At 42.8% G+C, this 12,858-nt stretch overlaps 1 protein-coding gene and 1 long non-coding RNA gene across 9 annotated transcripts in view; one reads left to right on the forward strand and one right to left on the reverse strand.

Moving 5' to 3' along the window:
- Positions 1 to 8,810, reverse strand: part of LOC125281168 (NF-kappa-B-activating protein-like) — a 111,261-nt gene extending 102,451 nt beyond the window's left edge. For 4 of the 6 annotated variants that reach the window (XM_057313932.1, XM_057313927.1, XM_057313937.1 and 1 more), the window contains exons 1-3: positions 8,314 to 8,807; positions 5,699 to 5,779; positions 857 to 951 (exon numbers count right to left, since the gene is read on the reverse strand). In XM_057313932.1, the coding sequence (XP_057169915.1) occupies positions 857 to 951; positions 5,699 to 5,779; positions 8,314 to 8,681 (544 nt within the window). In that variant the 5' untranslated portion in view covers positions 8,682 to 8,807. Of the gene's footprint in view, positions 1 to 856; positions 952 to 5,698; positions 5,780 to 8,313 lie in introns of all 6 variants that reach the window. The other 2 variants (XM_057313940.1, XM_057313917.1) reach the window with 2 other exon arrangements.
- The window catches only part of LOC125281835 (uncharacterized), a 358,739-nt gene that overhangs the window by 180,826 nt on the left and 165,055 nt on the right, over positions 1 to 12,858 (forward strand). For all 3 annotated transcript variants that reach the window (XR_008960065.1, XR_008960067.1, XR_008960066.1), the window contains 2 exons: positions 9,412 to 9,488; positions 11,876 to 11,949. This is a non-coding gene — a long non-coding RNA (uncharacterized LOC125281835). The remainder of the gene's footprint in view (positions 1 to 9,411; positions 9,489 to 11,875; positions 11,950 to 12,858) is intronic.

Below are 12,858 nucleotides of genomic sequence, written 5' to 3' on the forward strand. Positions count from 1 at the left end.
CTTGCTGGGACGGGAGGAAGCCGAAGCACTGGACACTACCTGAACAGTCTAGACACTGGGGACAATGGATGTTTAGACGAACTAGGACCAGATTTCCTCAATTCATAAAATCTTTGCCCGGCCAACAGACTGAGGGCAAAGAGGCACACCGCCGTCACTGTTGTCAGCTCCCCAGCCTGCAGCCCGCACCACCCTCCGCAGGCTTTCCCGGGCTCAGCGCCCGGTCAGCTGCTCTGCTCTGCCTACGTCCCAGCACCCTGGACAGGACCCCTGGCGTCCCGTGGGGCAGGACCTCCTAGGCCCCTCTACTCAACCAGGAGAGCCCCGTCCCATGCCTTATCCATTTTTCTGTTTCTCTATCTACTGTCAGCCCAAGAAGACTCACCCCACCCACCTGCCCACCCTGGCCTGGCACTCCTCTCTAGCAGCCCCCACCCACCATACATACCAGACATCCTTGGCCAGGACCAGCACACCCTCCACCCAAGGGCTCCTGCCATGGAGGCCCAGTCCTACACACTAGAGTATCTGCATCAGTCGCAGCTGGACCTTGCAGCCAGCTGCACCGAAAGTCTGCCCTACTCAACAGCGCTCATGCAGCTCACGACCAGGCCTTATAGCCAGCTGTGCCAAGGGCCAGCCCCACACACCAGCATGCCCACACCAGCTGCAACCAGGCCTGTCAATCAGACAGGCCAGAAGCCTGTCCCACTCACCAGCATACCCACAGTAGTCATAGCCAAGCCTAGCCGACAGCTGCACCAGTAAACAGCCCCACATATCAGTGAGTCTGCACCAATCGGGACCAGCCACAAGAGGGAGCACACAGCCTACAAAAGAGATACTCCTGGGGTACCTGGCTTGGGTGACCAGCGGGGGTTTATGCTGAGCCCCACAGACACCTTCAGGCATAAAGCCACTCCTCCAAGACTGGGACAATAGCTGATCCACCTAAAACACAGAAACAAACACTGAGACGCAAATGAGGAGACAGACAATACGTTCCAAGTGAAAGAACAAGACAAAAACCTCAGAAAAAGAACTAAACAAAACAGAGATCTACCAGATGGAATTCAAATGAATGGTCATAAAGATGCTCACTGAACTCAAAAGAATGGATGAACACAGTGAGAATTCAACAAAGAGACAGAAAATATTTTTTTAAATCAATCAAAGCCAAAGAACACAATAACTGCAATGAAAAATACAGGGCATCAAAAGCAGATTACAGAATGCAGAAGAACAGATTAACAATGTGGAAGACAGGGTAGTAGAAAGCACCTAATCAGAACAGCAAAAAAGCAAAAAGAACTGAATAAAATGAGGTTAAGTTTAAGGGACCTCTGGGGTAAAATCAAGTGTACTAATATTCACACTACAGTGGTCCCAGAAGGAGAAGAGAGAGAAAAGGACAGAAAACTTATTTGAAGAAATAATAGCTGAAAACTTCCCTAACCTGGGGAAGGAAACAGATATCCAAGTCCAGAAAGCAAACACCCCCAAATGAGATGAACCCAAAGAGACCAAGACACATTATAATCAAAGTGTCAACAGTTAGAGATAAAGAATCTTAAAAGCAGCAAAAGGAAAACAACTAGTTACATACCAAGGAACCCTAAGTCTATAAGCTGGTTTTTCAGAAGAAACTTTATAGGTCAGAAGAGAATAGCATGATATATGAGAAGTGCTAAAAGGAAAAAACTTACAACCAAGATTACTCTACCCAGCAAAGTTATCACTCAGAAGTGAAGGAGAAACAAGGAGTTTCTCAGACAAGCATAAGCTAAAGCTCATCACTCCCAAACCAGCCTTACAAGAAAGTTAAAGGGACTTAATTTTAAGTAGAAAAGAAAAATCATAACTACAAGTAAGAAAACTATGAAAGGAGGGGCGCCTGGCTGGCTTAGTCAGTGGAGCACGCAACTCTTGATCTTGGGGTTATGAGTTCGAGCTCTGGTTGGGTGTAGAGATTACTTAATAATAAAATTTTTTAAAAAAAGGAAAATTATGAAAGGAAAAATCTCATTGGTAAAGGTAAACATATAGTAAAGGTAGTGGATCAACCACCTACATAGCTAGTATGAAGGTTAAAAGACAAAAGTAGTAAAATCAGCTAGACCCACAATAATTAGTCAATGGAAACATAAAATAGTAAGGTGTAAAATATGATGTCAAAAACATAAAACATGGTGAAGGGATGTAGTACTTTTAGAATGCATTGGAGCTTAAGTGGGCATTAACTTAAAATAGATTGCTATATACGTAAGATGTTATATATGTACCTCATGGTAACCACTGACCAAATACCTATAATAGATAAACAAAAAATAAAAGAATACAAACATAACACTAAGGAAAGTCACCAAATCTCAAGGGAAGAGAGCAAGAGAACAAAGGAACAGAGAAGAACTACAAAAACAATCAGAAAGCGACGCCTGGGTGCCTCAGTTGGTTAAGCGTCTGCCTCCAGCTCAGGTCATGATCCCAGGGTCCTGGGATCAAGTCCCACATCTGGTTCCTTGCTCAGCAGGGAGCTGCTTCTCCTTCTGCCTGCCGCTCCCCCCTGCTTGTGCACTCTCTCTCTCTCTGACAAATAAATAAAATCTTTTTAAAAAACCGGAAAAATATCAAGAAAATGTCTACAAATCCATACCTACCAATATTTTTTTTTAAGATTTTATTTATTAACAGAGAGAGAGACAGCCAGCAAGAGAGGGAACACAAGCAGGGGGAGTGGGAGAGGGAGAAGCAGGCTCCCAGCGGAGGATGGGGCTCCATCCCAGGACTCTGGGATCATGCCCTGAGCTGAAGGCAGATGCTTAACGACTAAGCCACCCAGGCGCCCCCTACCAATAATTTTTTTTTATCAATAATTACTTTAAATGTAAACTTCCTAAGTGTTCCAATCAAAACACACAGTAGCTGAATAAATTAAAAAAAACAACACCCATCTATAGCTGCCTACAAGAGACTCACTTCAGATCTAAAGACACAGAGACTGAAACTGAAGGGATGGAAAAAGATACTCCATGCAAACGAAAACAAACAAAACGCTGGGGTAGCAATACTTATATCATACAAAACAGACTAGAAAACAAAGCCTGTAAGAGGACATGAATGACACTGCATACGATAAAGGGATCAATTCAACAAGAGGATATAACATTTGTAAATACCTATGCACCCAACATAGGAACACCTTAATACATAAACCAATTATTCAGAGACATGAAGGGAGAAACTGACAGTAATACAATAATAGTAAGAGACCTTAACACCCCACTTACATGAATGGATACATCATTCAGACAGAAAATCAATAAGGAAAACAGTGGCCTTGACCAACACATTAGACCAGATGGAATTAAGAGATAATACACAAAACATTCTATCCAAAAACAGCAGAACATACATTCTTTTCAAGTGCACATGGAATATTCTCCAGGACTGATCCCATGTTAGGCCACAAGACAAGTCTTGATAAATTTAAGAAGACTGAAATCATATCAAGCATCTTTTCAGACCACAACAGTATGAAACTAGAAATCAATTACGAGAAAACTGGAAAAACATAAACACATGGAATTAAATAACCAATGGGTCGGGGTGCCTGGGTGGCACAGTCGGTTAAGCGTCTGACTCTTGGTTTCAACTCAGGTCATGATCTCAGGGTTTTGAGATTGAGCCCCATGTCAGGCTTCGTGCTCAGTGTGGCATCTGCTTGAAATTCTCTCTCTCTCTCCCTCTGACCCTCCCACTTGTGCACGTGCTCTTTATCTCTCTCTCTTTAATAAATAAGTCTTTAAAAATAAACAAACAATGGGTCAATGAAGAAATCAAAGAGGAAATTTAAAAAAATACCTTGAGACAAATGAAAATGGAAACACAACAGTACAAAATCTATGAAATGCAGCAAAAGAAGTTCTATGAGGGAAATTTTATACATGCCCAACTCAAGAACCAAGAAAAACCTCAAATAAACAATCTAATCTTACACCTAAAGGAACTAGGAAAAGAACAAAGCCCAAAGTTAGCAGAAGGAAGAAAATAATAAAGGTCAGAGTGAAAAATAAATGAAAAAGAGACTAAAAAGACAACAGAAAAGATCAATGAAACTAAGAGTTGGTTCTTTGAAATGATAAAATTGATAAAAACCTTTAGCTAGATTCATCAAGAAAAAAAGAGTGCCCATATAAATAAAATCAAAAATGAAAGGGGATAAGTTATACCCAATACTATAGAAATAGAAAAAAAATCATAAGACTACTAAGAACAATTATGTGCCAACAAATGGAACAACCAAGGAGAAATAAATTCCTAGAAACATAACAATCGTCCAAATCAGGAAGATTACACTATAGACTGATTACTCAAAAAACTCCCAACAAAACAAACTCCAGGACCAGACGGTTTCACAGGTAAATTCTACTAAATATTTAATGAGTTAAGACCTATACTTCTTAAACAATTCCAAAAAACTGAAGAAAGAACAAACTCACTCTTTGAGGCCAGCATTATCCTGATATGGAAACCAAAGACACCACAAATTAAAAAAAAAAATTACAAGCCAATATCCCTGATGTATGTAGATGCAAAAATCTTTAACAAAATATTGGCAAACCAAATTTTATACTACATTAAAAAGATCATACACCATACTAAAGTAGAAATTATTCCAGAAATGCAAGGATAATTCAATATCCACAAATCAATGTGGAATATACCACATTAACAAAATAAAGGATAAAAATCCTATGATCATCTCAATAGGTGCAGAAACAGCATCTGACAAAATTCAACAACCAAAGATACAAACTCTCACCAAAGTGAATATAGAGAAAACATAACTCAACTTAAGAAAGGCCAGATACGACAAACCCACAGCTAACATCACACTCAACAGTAAAAAGCTGAAAGCTTCACCCTAAGATCAGGAACAAGACAAGGATGTCCATTCTCGCCACTTTTATTCAACATAATACTGAAGTCCCAGCCACAAGACAAGAAAAATAAAAGGCATCCAAATTGGTAAAGAAGAAGTAAAACTGTCACTATCTGCAAATGATATATATATAAGAAAACCCTACTCTACCATCCATGTTGTCAACTGTTAACTCAAAAAAAATCACTTTGTAAGGCTAACATGTGACACGCAACCTGCTATTAGGTTGAGAAAAAACAATTCAAAATAATATAAATGTATTTGTCTTAATACTGAACCCTTCTATGAATAGGAAATTAGCACCCCCCCGAATTACAATTTAAAAAGAACAATTAAGGGGTGCTGGGTGGCTCAGTTGGTTAAGCGGCTGCCTTCAGCTCAGGTCATAATCCCAGGGTTCTGGGATCGAGGCCCGAGTCGTCGGGGTCCCTGCTCACTGGGGGGCCTGTTTCTCCCTCTCCCTGCCGCTCTGCCTACCTGTGCTCTCTCTCTCTCTCTCTAATACAAATATGATCTTTAAAAATAAACAAATAAATAAAAAACAATTAATATGTTAAAATCAACTAGCAACATGTTTTAATCGTTAGGTATGTTCAATGTTTTTAAATTCTAGGGGGTAGCATAGCATAAATCACAAAAAAGAAGAAAAAAACGTAAAGTGTACTTAAAAGTTATTCATTTAACAAAAATTTTGACAATAGTCTCTGGATTTAAACAAACGTTACATCTTTTAACAGTATTTTTTGAATCACTTACTCTGGTTCTGGATTCTTTGGAGAAAGTCCCCATACTTCAGGAGCTCCCAATTCTCCAATCCTCTCTCTCTCCCTTAATCTCCTAGAAGATATAGGCATATAAATTATAACTCCATGGCTAAATGGTCTCCTAAATATATAATCAATTCAAAGGAGTCCAGTTAAGTCCTATTTTCCTATTTTAAAAGTTAAATTAATAAATTAAGTATACTCATTGTAATTTGATGTTCTTGATAGTACTATCAAATGGCACAGACTACAGACAGCCTGAGGCCAGGCCAGAAATACAGCCTAAAAGGTTGTCAAGTGCATCTCTTCTGCCTCTTGCATGACCTAGCTCCTAATTGCTCATTTCGTCTTCTGCAATATGTGACACAAACAGTTTTATATTTGGAAATAACTTCTTTGTTTACATACATTTTTGAGAGTAAAGAGCAATCTCTACTTTTGATTTAGTCAAACCCGTTTTCAGAAACTCAGGAATTAATAAAGAAAACAAAAATGAAGCATTAGAAACAGAAAATAAAGAAAGCTCTGAAAATGAAAGAAAAGTTTTATTTGACAAAAACTGTCCTAAATGAGAAACAGGGTTTTTTTTTTTCTGTTTTCCCTTTAGTTCCTTTTTTTGGAAAAAGGACTATATCCTCTATCTACTCTTGGAGGACAGGAAAAATTTGTCATTTTTTTCTTTTAATTTTGCTCACAAACAAAATACAAAAAACAAAGGCTCAATTCCTCAAAGTTTAGCTCCTTGTGATTCCATTTGTTACACACACCCACCCACCCCTTACAAAATAAACTGGTTTGATTGCTTGAATATACTATTTTTTACTTCTTTATTTAGGAGAAAAGATTATAATCGTGCAGAATTAGACTCAGGTTTCCCACTTGAAGAAAGAGCCTAAAAGGGTTATACTTATAACCCAACTTGGACTATATATGCAGGGGGAAGTATGACAGGCTGTAAGAACAGTCACGTTCTCATCCCTGCTGCCCCCAGCTTCATCTGTACTCGTAAGGTAAATTATTGATCTTCTAAATGTACAAATGCAAATTTCACCCAAGAAGTTCTGATATCTTTTTTTTTTTTTTTTAATGATTTTTTATTATATTATGTTAGTCACCATACAGTACATCCCCGGTTTCCGATGTAAGGCTCGATGATTCATTAGTTGTCTTTTGATGAGAATCGTCCAGTAGGAAGCTGGTTGCTTTTTGACGAACACAGCCAGGAGGTAACTGAAAAATTTAATTTGGAGAGGTAGGTCTCCAACCTAACTCAGTAGGTTTTTTATTGTTTCTGCTTCCATTCAGGAAACCCCAATAGCAAACACTCAAGGACTAATTATTATGTCCCAGGAACTAAATCATCACAACTCTAAAGGCTCAGCGCCAATTTTAGCCTTTTTAAATGGTTAAGAAATAAAGCTCAGAGAAGTTCAAGAAACTTGCTCAAGGTCATACAACTATTACACAGCAAAGCATGGCTTCAAACTCAGGCATTCCGATTCTGGAGCCCGTCCTCTTCACCGCCATCCTTTATTACTTCCCATTCTTGGGAAAAAAGAGATTTATGGAGACGTCGCCCAGCTTTGGAATCTTAACCTGCCCCTCCATGCCTGTGCTACTCTTAAAAATCTTTTTTGACACAGAGGACATGTAGGGGCGCCTGGGTGGCTCAGCCGGTTAAGCGCTGGCCTTCTGCTGGGTCACGATCGGGCCCCGGGGGCGGGCTCCCTGCTCAGCGGGGAACCTGCTTCTCCCGCTGCCTGCTGCTCCCCTTGCTTGTTCTCTCCCTCTGTCAAATAAATTTAAAAAATCCTAAAAACACACACACACACAGGGGACCTGTAGAGCACCTAGTACAGCGCCTGACAGAATTTAACACTCAATAACCATTAGCTACTAAGACTTACACGATAATAATTATAACCCTTTCCCTTTCTCCTTCTTAAACTATCCACTTTTCCACTCCAATACGCACTCATGAGAGGACACCTGATCTCACCCTGACCTCGGTTTTCACGGTCACACTGAGACCACCGAACAGGGCCTTTTTCCACGTAGCTTAATCAACAGTTTAGCAGGTCACTTTTCCCACATGCAATCATCTGGTCTCAGGGGTTCTTCTCCCCTCCGATTTAAACTCTTCATCCCCAGCCTTCCCGACTGGCTACACGACATTTCCACTGTACACGTCCTGTCACCTCCAACCTGTGTGATCATTCAGCAAGGTACGGTGGTACGCCTACAAAGCGCGAGGCACTGCTCATTTTGGGCTAATAGGTCTCCTTTGCCAAGAGCTCAATCGAGCGCGAAATTAAAGCACGCTTGGAAAAAAAAAAGTAAGCAAAATAAAACAGCTACAACCAAGCGAAAACTGTAATTCGGGTAGGTCTGAGGCTCCCGACGGAACCGCTGCATAGCCAGGAGGCAGAAGCAGCGAAGACACCAGGGCGCGGGGAGAAGGGGCCCGAGGACGAGTGAAAACCCAAGGGGAGAAACGGGCGGAAAAAGGCGTTGTCGGGGGAGGGGGGTGGGGCTGAAGGGCTAGGCAGGGGCGCCCGGCAGAGAGCGAAAAGCGCAAGTCAGACTCCCAGTGCCCGTCTCACTCACTTCTGCCGCAGGCTCTCCTCCCTCTCCTTGTCCAGAAGGCTAGGCCACGGCTTGTCGCTCCCGTAGGGGCGCGAGTAGCCGCCATAATACGCGGTCGAGGAGGCTGACGCGAAGGGGTTGCCCCGCAGCGCAGAGGGCCGCTCCCGGGAGCGTGACCGCGAGCGGGATCGGTAGGACTGGTGTCGCGACCCCTGACTGAAGCCGCCCAGCTGATGGCTGAGACCATTCCGAGAGCACGAGTGCGAGCGGCGGCCCCGCGGGGAGCGGGCGGATCTGCTGGGTTTAGGGCTCCTCGACGAACTGCGACGCTTTCCCCCGGAGCCCGAGGCCTCCCCCTCAGGGCTGCGCGAACCCGACACCGGAGCCATCGCGGCCGCTGGGTACCCTAAGCCGCTAGAGAAGGGGACGCTCTCGCGAGCCTAGGAAGATCTCGGTTGGTCTGGTCCCAAACCCGCCGTCGCGCCACCGCCCGAAACTGAGGAAACCTTGGAAACAGTTCCGGGTACGTCGGCAAATCCCTTCCCCCGACCTAGGCGGTCCTGCCCACGAGACGGAGATGTGTGTATCGGTGTAAAGAAGTCCGTGGGGCAACCGGATCCACTCACCCTTCCGGTCCCGAGTGAGGCTGCTCCTATCTAAACTGGACTAGAGAACGAGTCATTGCTTTAGCCTCGAGTTGAAATACCTGAAGGGAAGGGCGAGAGGCCACAGGAGACCTTTCCCCGAGCGGCCGTGTGAATAACAAAGCCAATGTAACTTTACATATATACGTTGTTTGCATGTGTGTGGCTGTGTGTAGGAGTATACCACCCCACACACAATTTTTTCAAAGATTTTTATTTATTTGAGAGAGCGCGGGCGAGCACGAGGGGGGGAGGTAGAGGGAGAACAGACTCCCCGCTGAGCAAGGAGCCCCAGGTGGGGCTCGAACCCAGGATGGTGGGATCATGATCTGAGCCGGAGGCAGTCGCTTAAGCGAGTCACCCAGGCGCCCCCCCCAACTTATTTTTTCTTTCTTCCTTATATTTCTTTTCTTTCTTTTCTTTTCTTTTCTTTTCTTTTCTTTTCTTTTCTTTTCTCTTTTTATTTATTTGACAGAGAGAGAGATAGCCAGCCGTAGAGGGAACACAAGCAGGGGGAGTGAAAGAGGAAGAAGCAGCCTCCCAGCGGAGCAGGTAACCCGATGTGGGGCTCGATCCCAGAACCCTGGGATCACGCCCTGAGCTGAAGGCAGACGCATAACGAATGAGCCACCCAGGCGCCCCCAATTTTTTCTTTCTAACCTCAAACTAAATAAGGAGGGTTTATCAATATTGGTGGTGAGCTGTGATGTTTAAGCCGCATTTGCCCAGTTAGCTTAGAGGGCGCAAATTCTTTGTTAATAATTTGAGCCTGATACACTACAGTTAAGCTCACAGCCCAGAGAAAACTGCTTATTCATTCCCCAGAAATTCATCTCCACTAATATGCACCAGCAAAAGGAATTTGTAAGCCCCTTCTTGTCCAGCCCCTTAAACTGGTCCCATCATACACTAGCTCAAGCAATACATGGTTAATGGTTATCTATTCTATTCATTTCATACTGTTTTTAAAAGAAAGAATATTTGAACACTAATTTACTGACTTTAATTTGTGAAGGTGCAATGAGTTTACTATGGAAATTCAGAATCCAGTCTACTAGTAGCTAGATGGCCTTTTGGGCCTTTCCTCCTAAGAAGTAACTTATCAGACCATGAAAACTAATGCCATCAGTTATTGGAAATCTCCTTTTTTAGAATTTAAGGGAAAGATGCTAACATAATGTAAATGGAAAAAGTGAACCGCACTACTGGATATCTTCTATGTAAAAACAGTTGATCATGGGATGAGCGCCAAGGACTGAACTGAGTAGGAGAAATTATATGATTTGGGGTGGGGATTTGGAGAAATTTCTAATAAGAAAGTTTTGGATGGGAGCACCTGGGTGGCTCAGTCGGTTAAGCACCTGCCTTTGGCTGAGGTCATGAGCCCAGGGTTCTGGGATGGAGCCCGCTTCTGGCTCCCTGCTCAGCAGTGAGCCTGCTTCACCCTCTCCGTCTGCCACTATCCCTGCTTGTGCTCTCTCTGTCAAATAAATAAATAAAATCTTTTAAAGAAGAAAGTTTTGGATGGAAAACCTATCCCTAACTTTTGGGATACCAGGCTGTACACTTTCCCATCTACTGGCTATAAAAGCCGACTTTGCAACAGCCCTTGGGCTACCTGCCCAATGGCTGGTAGACATGCACTTTAGTTCCAGCGATAAAACCCATGCCCCAGCCCCTCTCGTTGGCATGATACTACAAAATAATTTAAAAAGTTTTAAAAACTTAACGTTTGGTATGAAGTGTGAAGCCATCTGGTCCTGGACTTTTGTTTGTTGGGAGTCTTCTGACTACAGATTCAATTTCATTATTAGTAATCAGCCTGTTCAGATTTTCTATTGATTCTTCATTCAGTCTTGGAAGAGTGTATGTTTCTAGGAATTTATCCATTTCTTCCAGATTGTGCAATTTGTTGGCATATAATTTTTGGTAGTACTCTCTTACAGTCCTTTGTGTTCCTGTGGTGTCACTGGTAACTCCGCTTTCATTTCTGATTTGATTCACCTGAGTCCCCTCTCTTTTTTTTCTTAATGGTTTATCAATTTTGTTTATCTTTTCAAAGAACCAGCTCTTAATTTCACTACCTTTCCTATTGCTTTTTCAGTCTCTATTTCATTTATTTCTGCTCTGATCTTTATTATTTCCTTCCTTCTATTAACTTCGGACTTTGTTCTTTTCTTTTAGTTCTTTTAGGTATAAGGTTAGATTGTTTATTTGAGGTTTTTCTTGTTTCTTGAGGCAGGCTTGTATTGCTCTGAACTTCCCTCTTAGTACTGCTTTTGCTGTGTTCCAAAGATTTTTTAATTAATTAATTAATTGACAGAGAGAGAGAGTGCAAACGGGAAGTGGCAGGCAGAGGCAGAGGGAGAGCAGGGATCACGACAGGAGCCAAAGGCAGACGCTTAACCAACCAAGCCACCCAGGCGCACCTTTATTTTTTAATTTTTTTTCCAAATACTTTTTTAAGTTTATATTTTCATTTTAATTTGCCTCAAAGTATTTTTTATTTCCTTTGACAATGCTTTTGTCCTAAAGAACCTACAGATTCCTGCTCCTCCAGCACATACCCTAACATTAGTCAGTAAATCTTCATGGAAGGCCCAGGTGCTTTTCAAGCTGTTGCCCCTGTGCTGGGTCCGAGTTTATGCACAGGCCCTTTAGCCGCGGAGCGGCAGTTTTCTACAGCCCTCTGACTCCCCGGGAGTTATGCCCCTCTGATGTGCAAAGCCAGACATTATATGGGATCATCTTCCTGGTGGAGGTCTCCAGGGCGGGAGGTACCTGATGTTCGGCTTAAACCCTTGCTCCCCATGGAGGATGTCCACACCTGTGATGTCCTCCCACTTGTGGGTCACTGCCCTGGGGGGTGTGGGTCCTGAACAGACTGCATCTCTGTCCCTCCTTCCCTTCTTGATGTGGCTTTTTCTTTGTATCTTTAGGTGTGCAAGAATTGAGCTGCTGGTCCTGAATTGCTCTATACATAGATGCAGCCTTGGTGTGACCATGGGAGGAGGTGAGCTCAGGATTTTCCTACTCTGTCATCTTGACCGCCCCCCAGGGCACACATTTTTAATTCTAATGAGGTCCAAGTTCTCAGTTTTTCTTTCATGGGTTGTGCTGTTGGTGTTGTATTTTTTTTTTAAGATTCATTTATTTATTTTAGAGAGAGAGACAGAGAGCGAGAGTCCGGGGGGTGAGGGGTGGAGGGGCAGAGGGAGAGGGAGAGAGAAACTTCAGGAGACTCCTGGTGCTGAGCATGGAGACCCCTGTTGGTGTCGTATTTCAAAACCCTTTGCCAGGGGTACCTAGGTGGCTCAGTCGGGTGGGGTCTGACTCTTGGTTTCGGCTCAGGTCATGATCTTGAGGTCACGATCTCGGGGTCGTGGGATTAAGCTCATCTTGGGGCTCTGTGGGGGCTCTGCTTGAGATTCTCTCTTTCTCTCCCTCTCCTCTCTCCCTCTGCCCCTCCCCCCCACTCGCATGCTCGCTCGCTCTCTCCCCCTAAAATAAATAAATACATCTTCAAAGAATATTTTAAAAACTTTTTGCCAAGGCCGAGGTTACCGAGATTTTCTCCTACATTTTACATGAGCACAGACAGTCTCTTTATTTATTCAGTTCTTTGATTTCTTAAGTCAGAGTTTTATAGTTTTCCACATATAGATATTGGGATATCGCACATATTTTGTTGGGTTTATGCCTTTTATTTCAATTTTTTTGGTGCTAATATAAATGATGCTGTGTTTTAAATTGTACATTCCAATTGCTCATCGCTGGTATATAGGAAAGTGTTTGACCTTTGTATATTAACCTGTGCCCTGCAATTTTGCTATAACTATTTATGAGTTCTAGGAAGATTTGTTTGTTGGTTTTTTTTTTTTTAACAATTCTTTGGGAATTTCTCCCTAGACAATCGTGTCAT

This window comes from Ursus arctos, chromosome X, assembly GCF_023065955.2.
Source record: "Ursus arctos isolate Adak ecotype North America chromosome X, UrsArc2.0, whole genome shotgun sequence".
NCBI lineage: Eukaryota > Metazoa > Chordata > Mammalia > Carnivora > Ursidae > Ursus > Ursus arctos.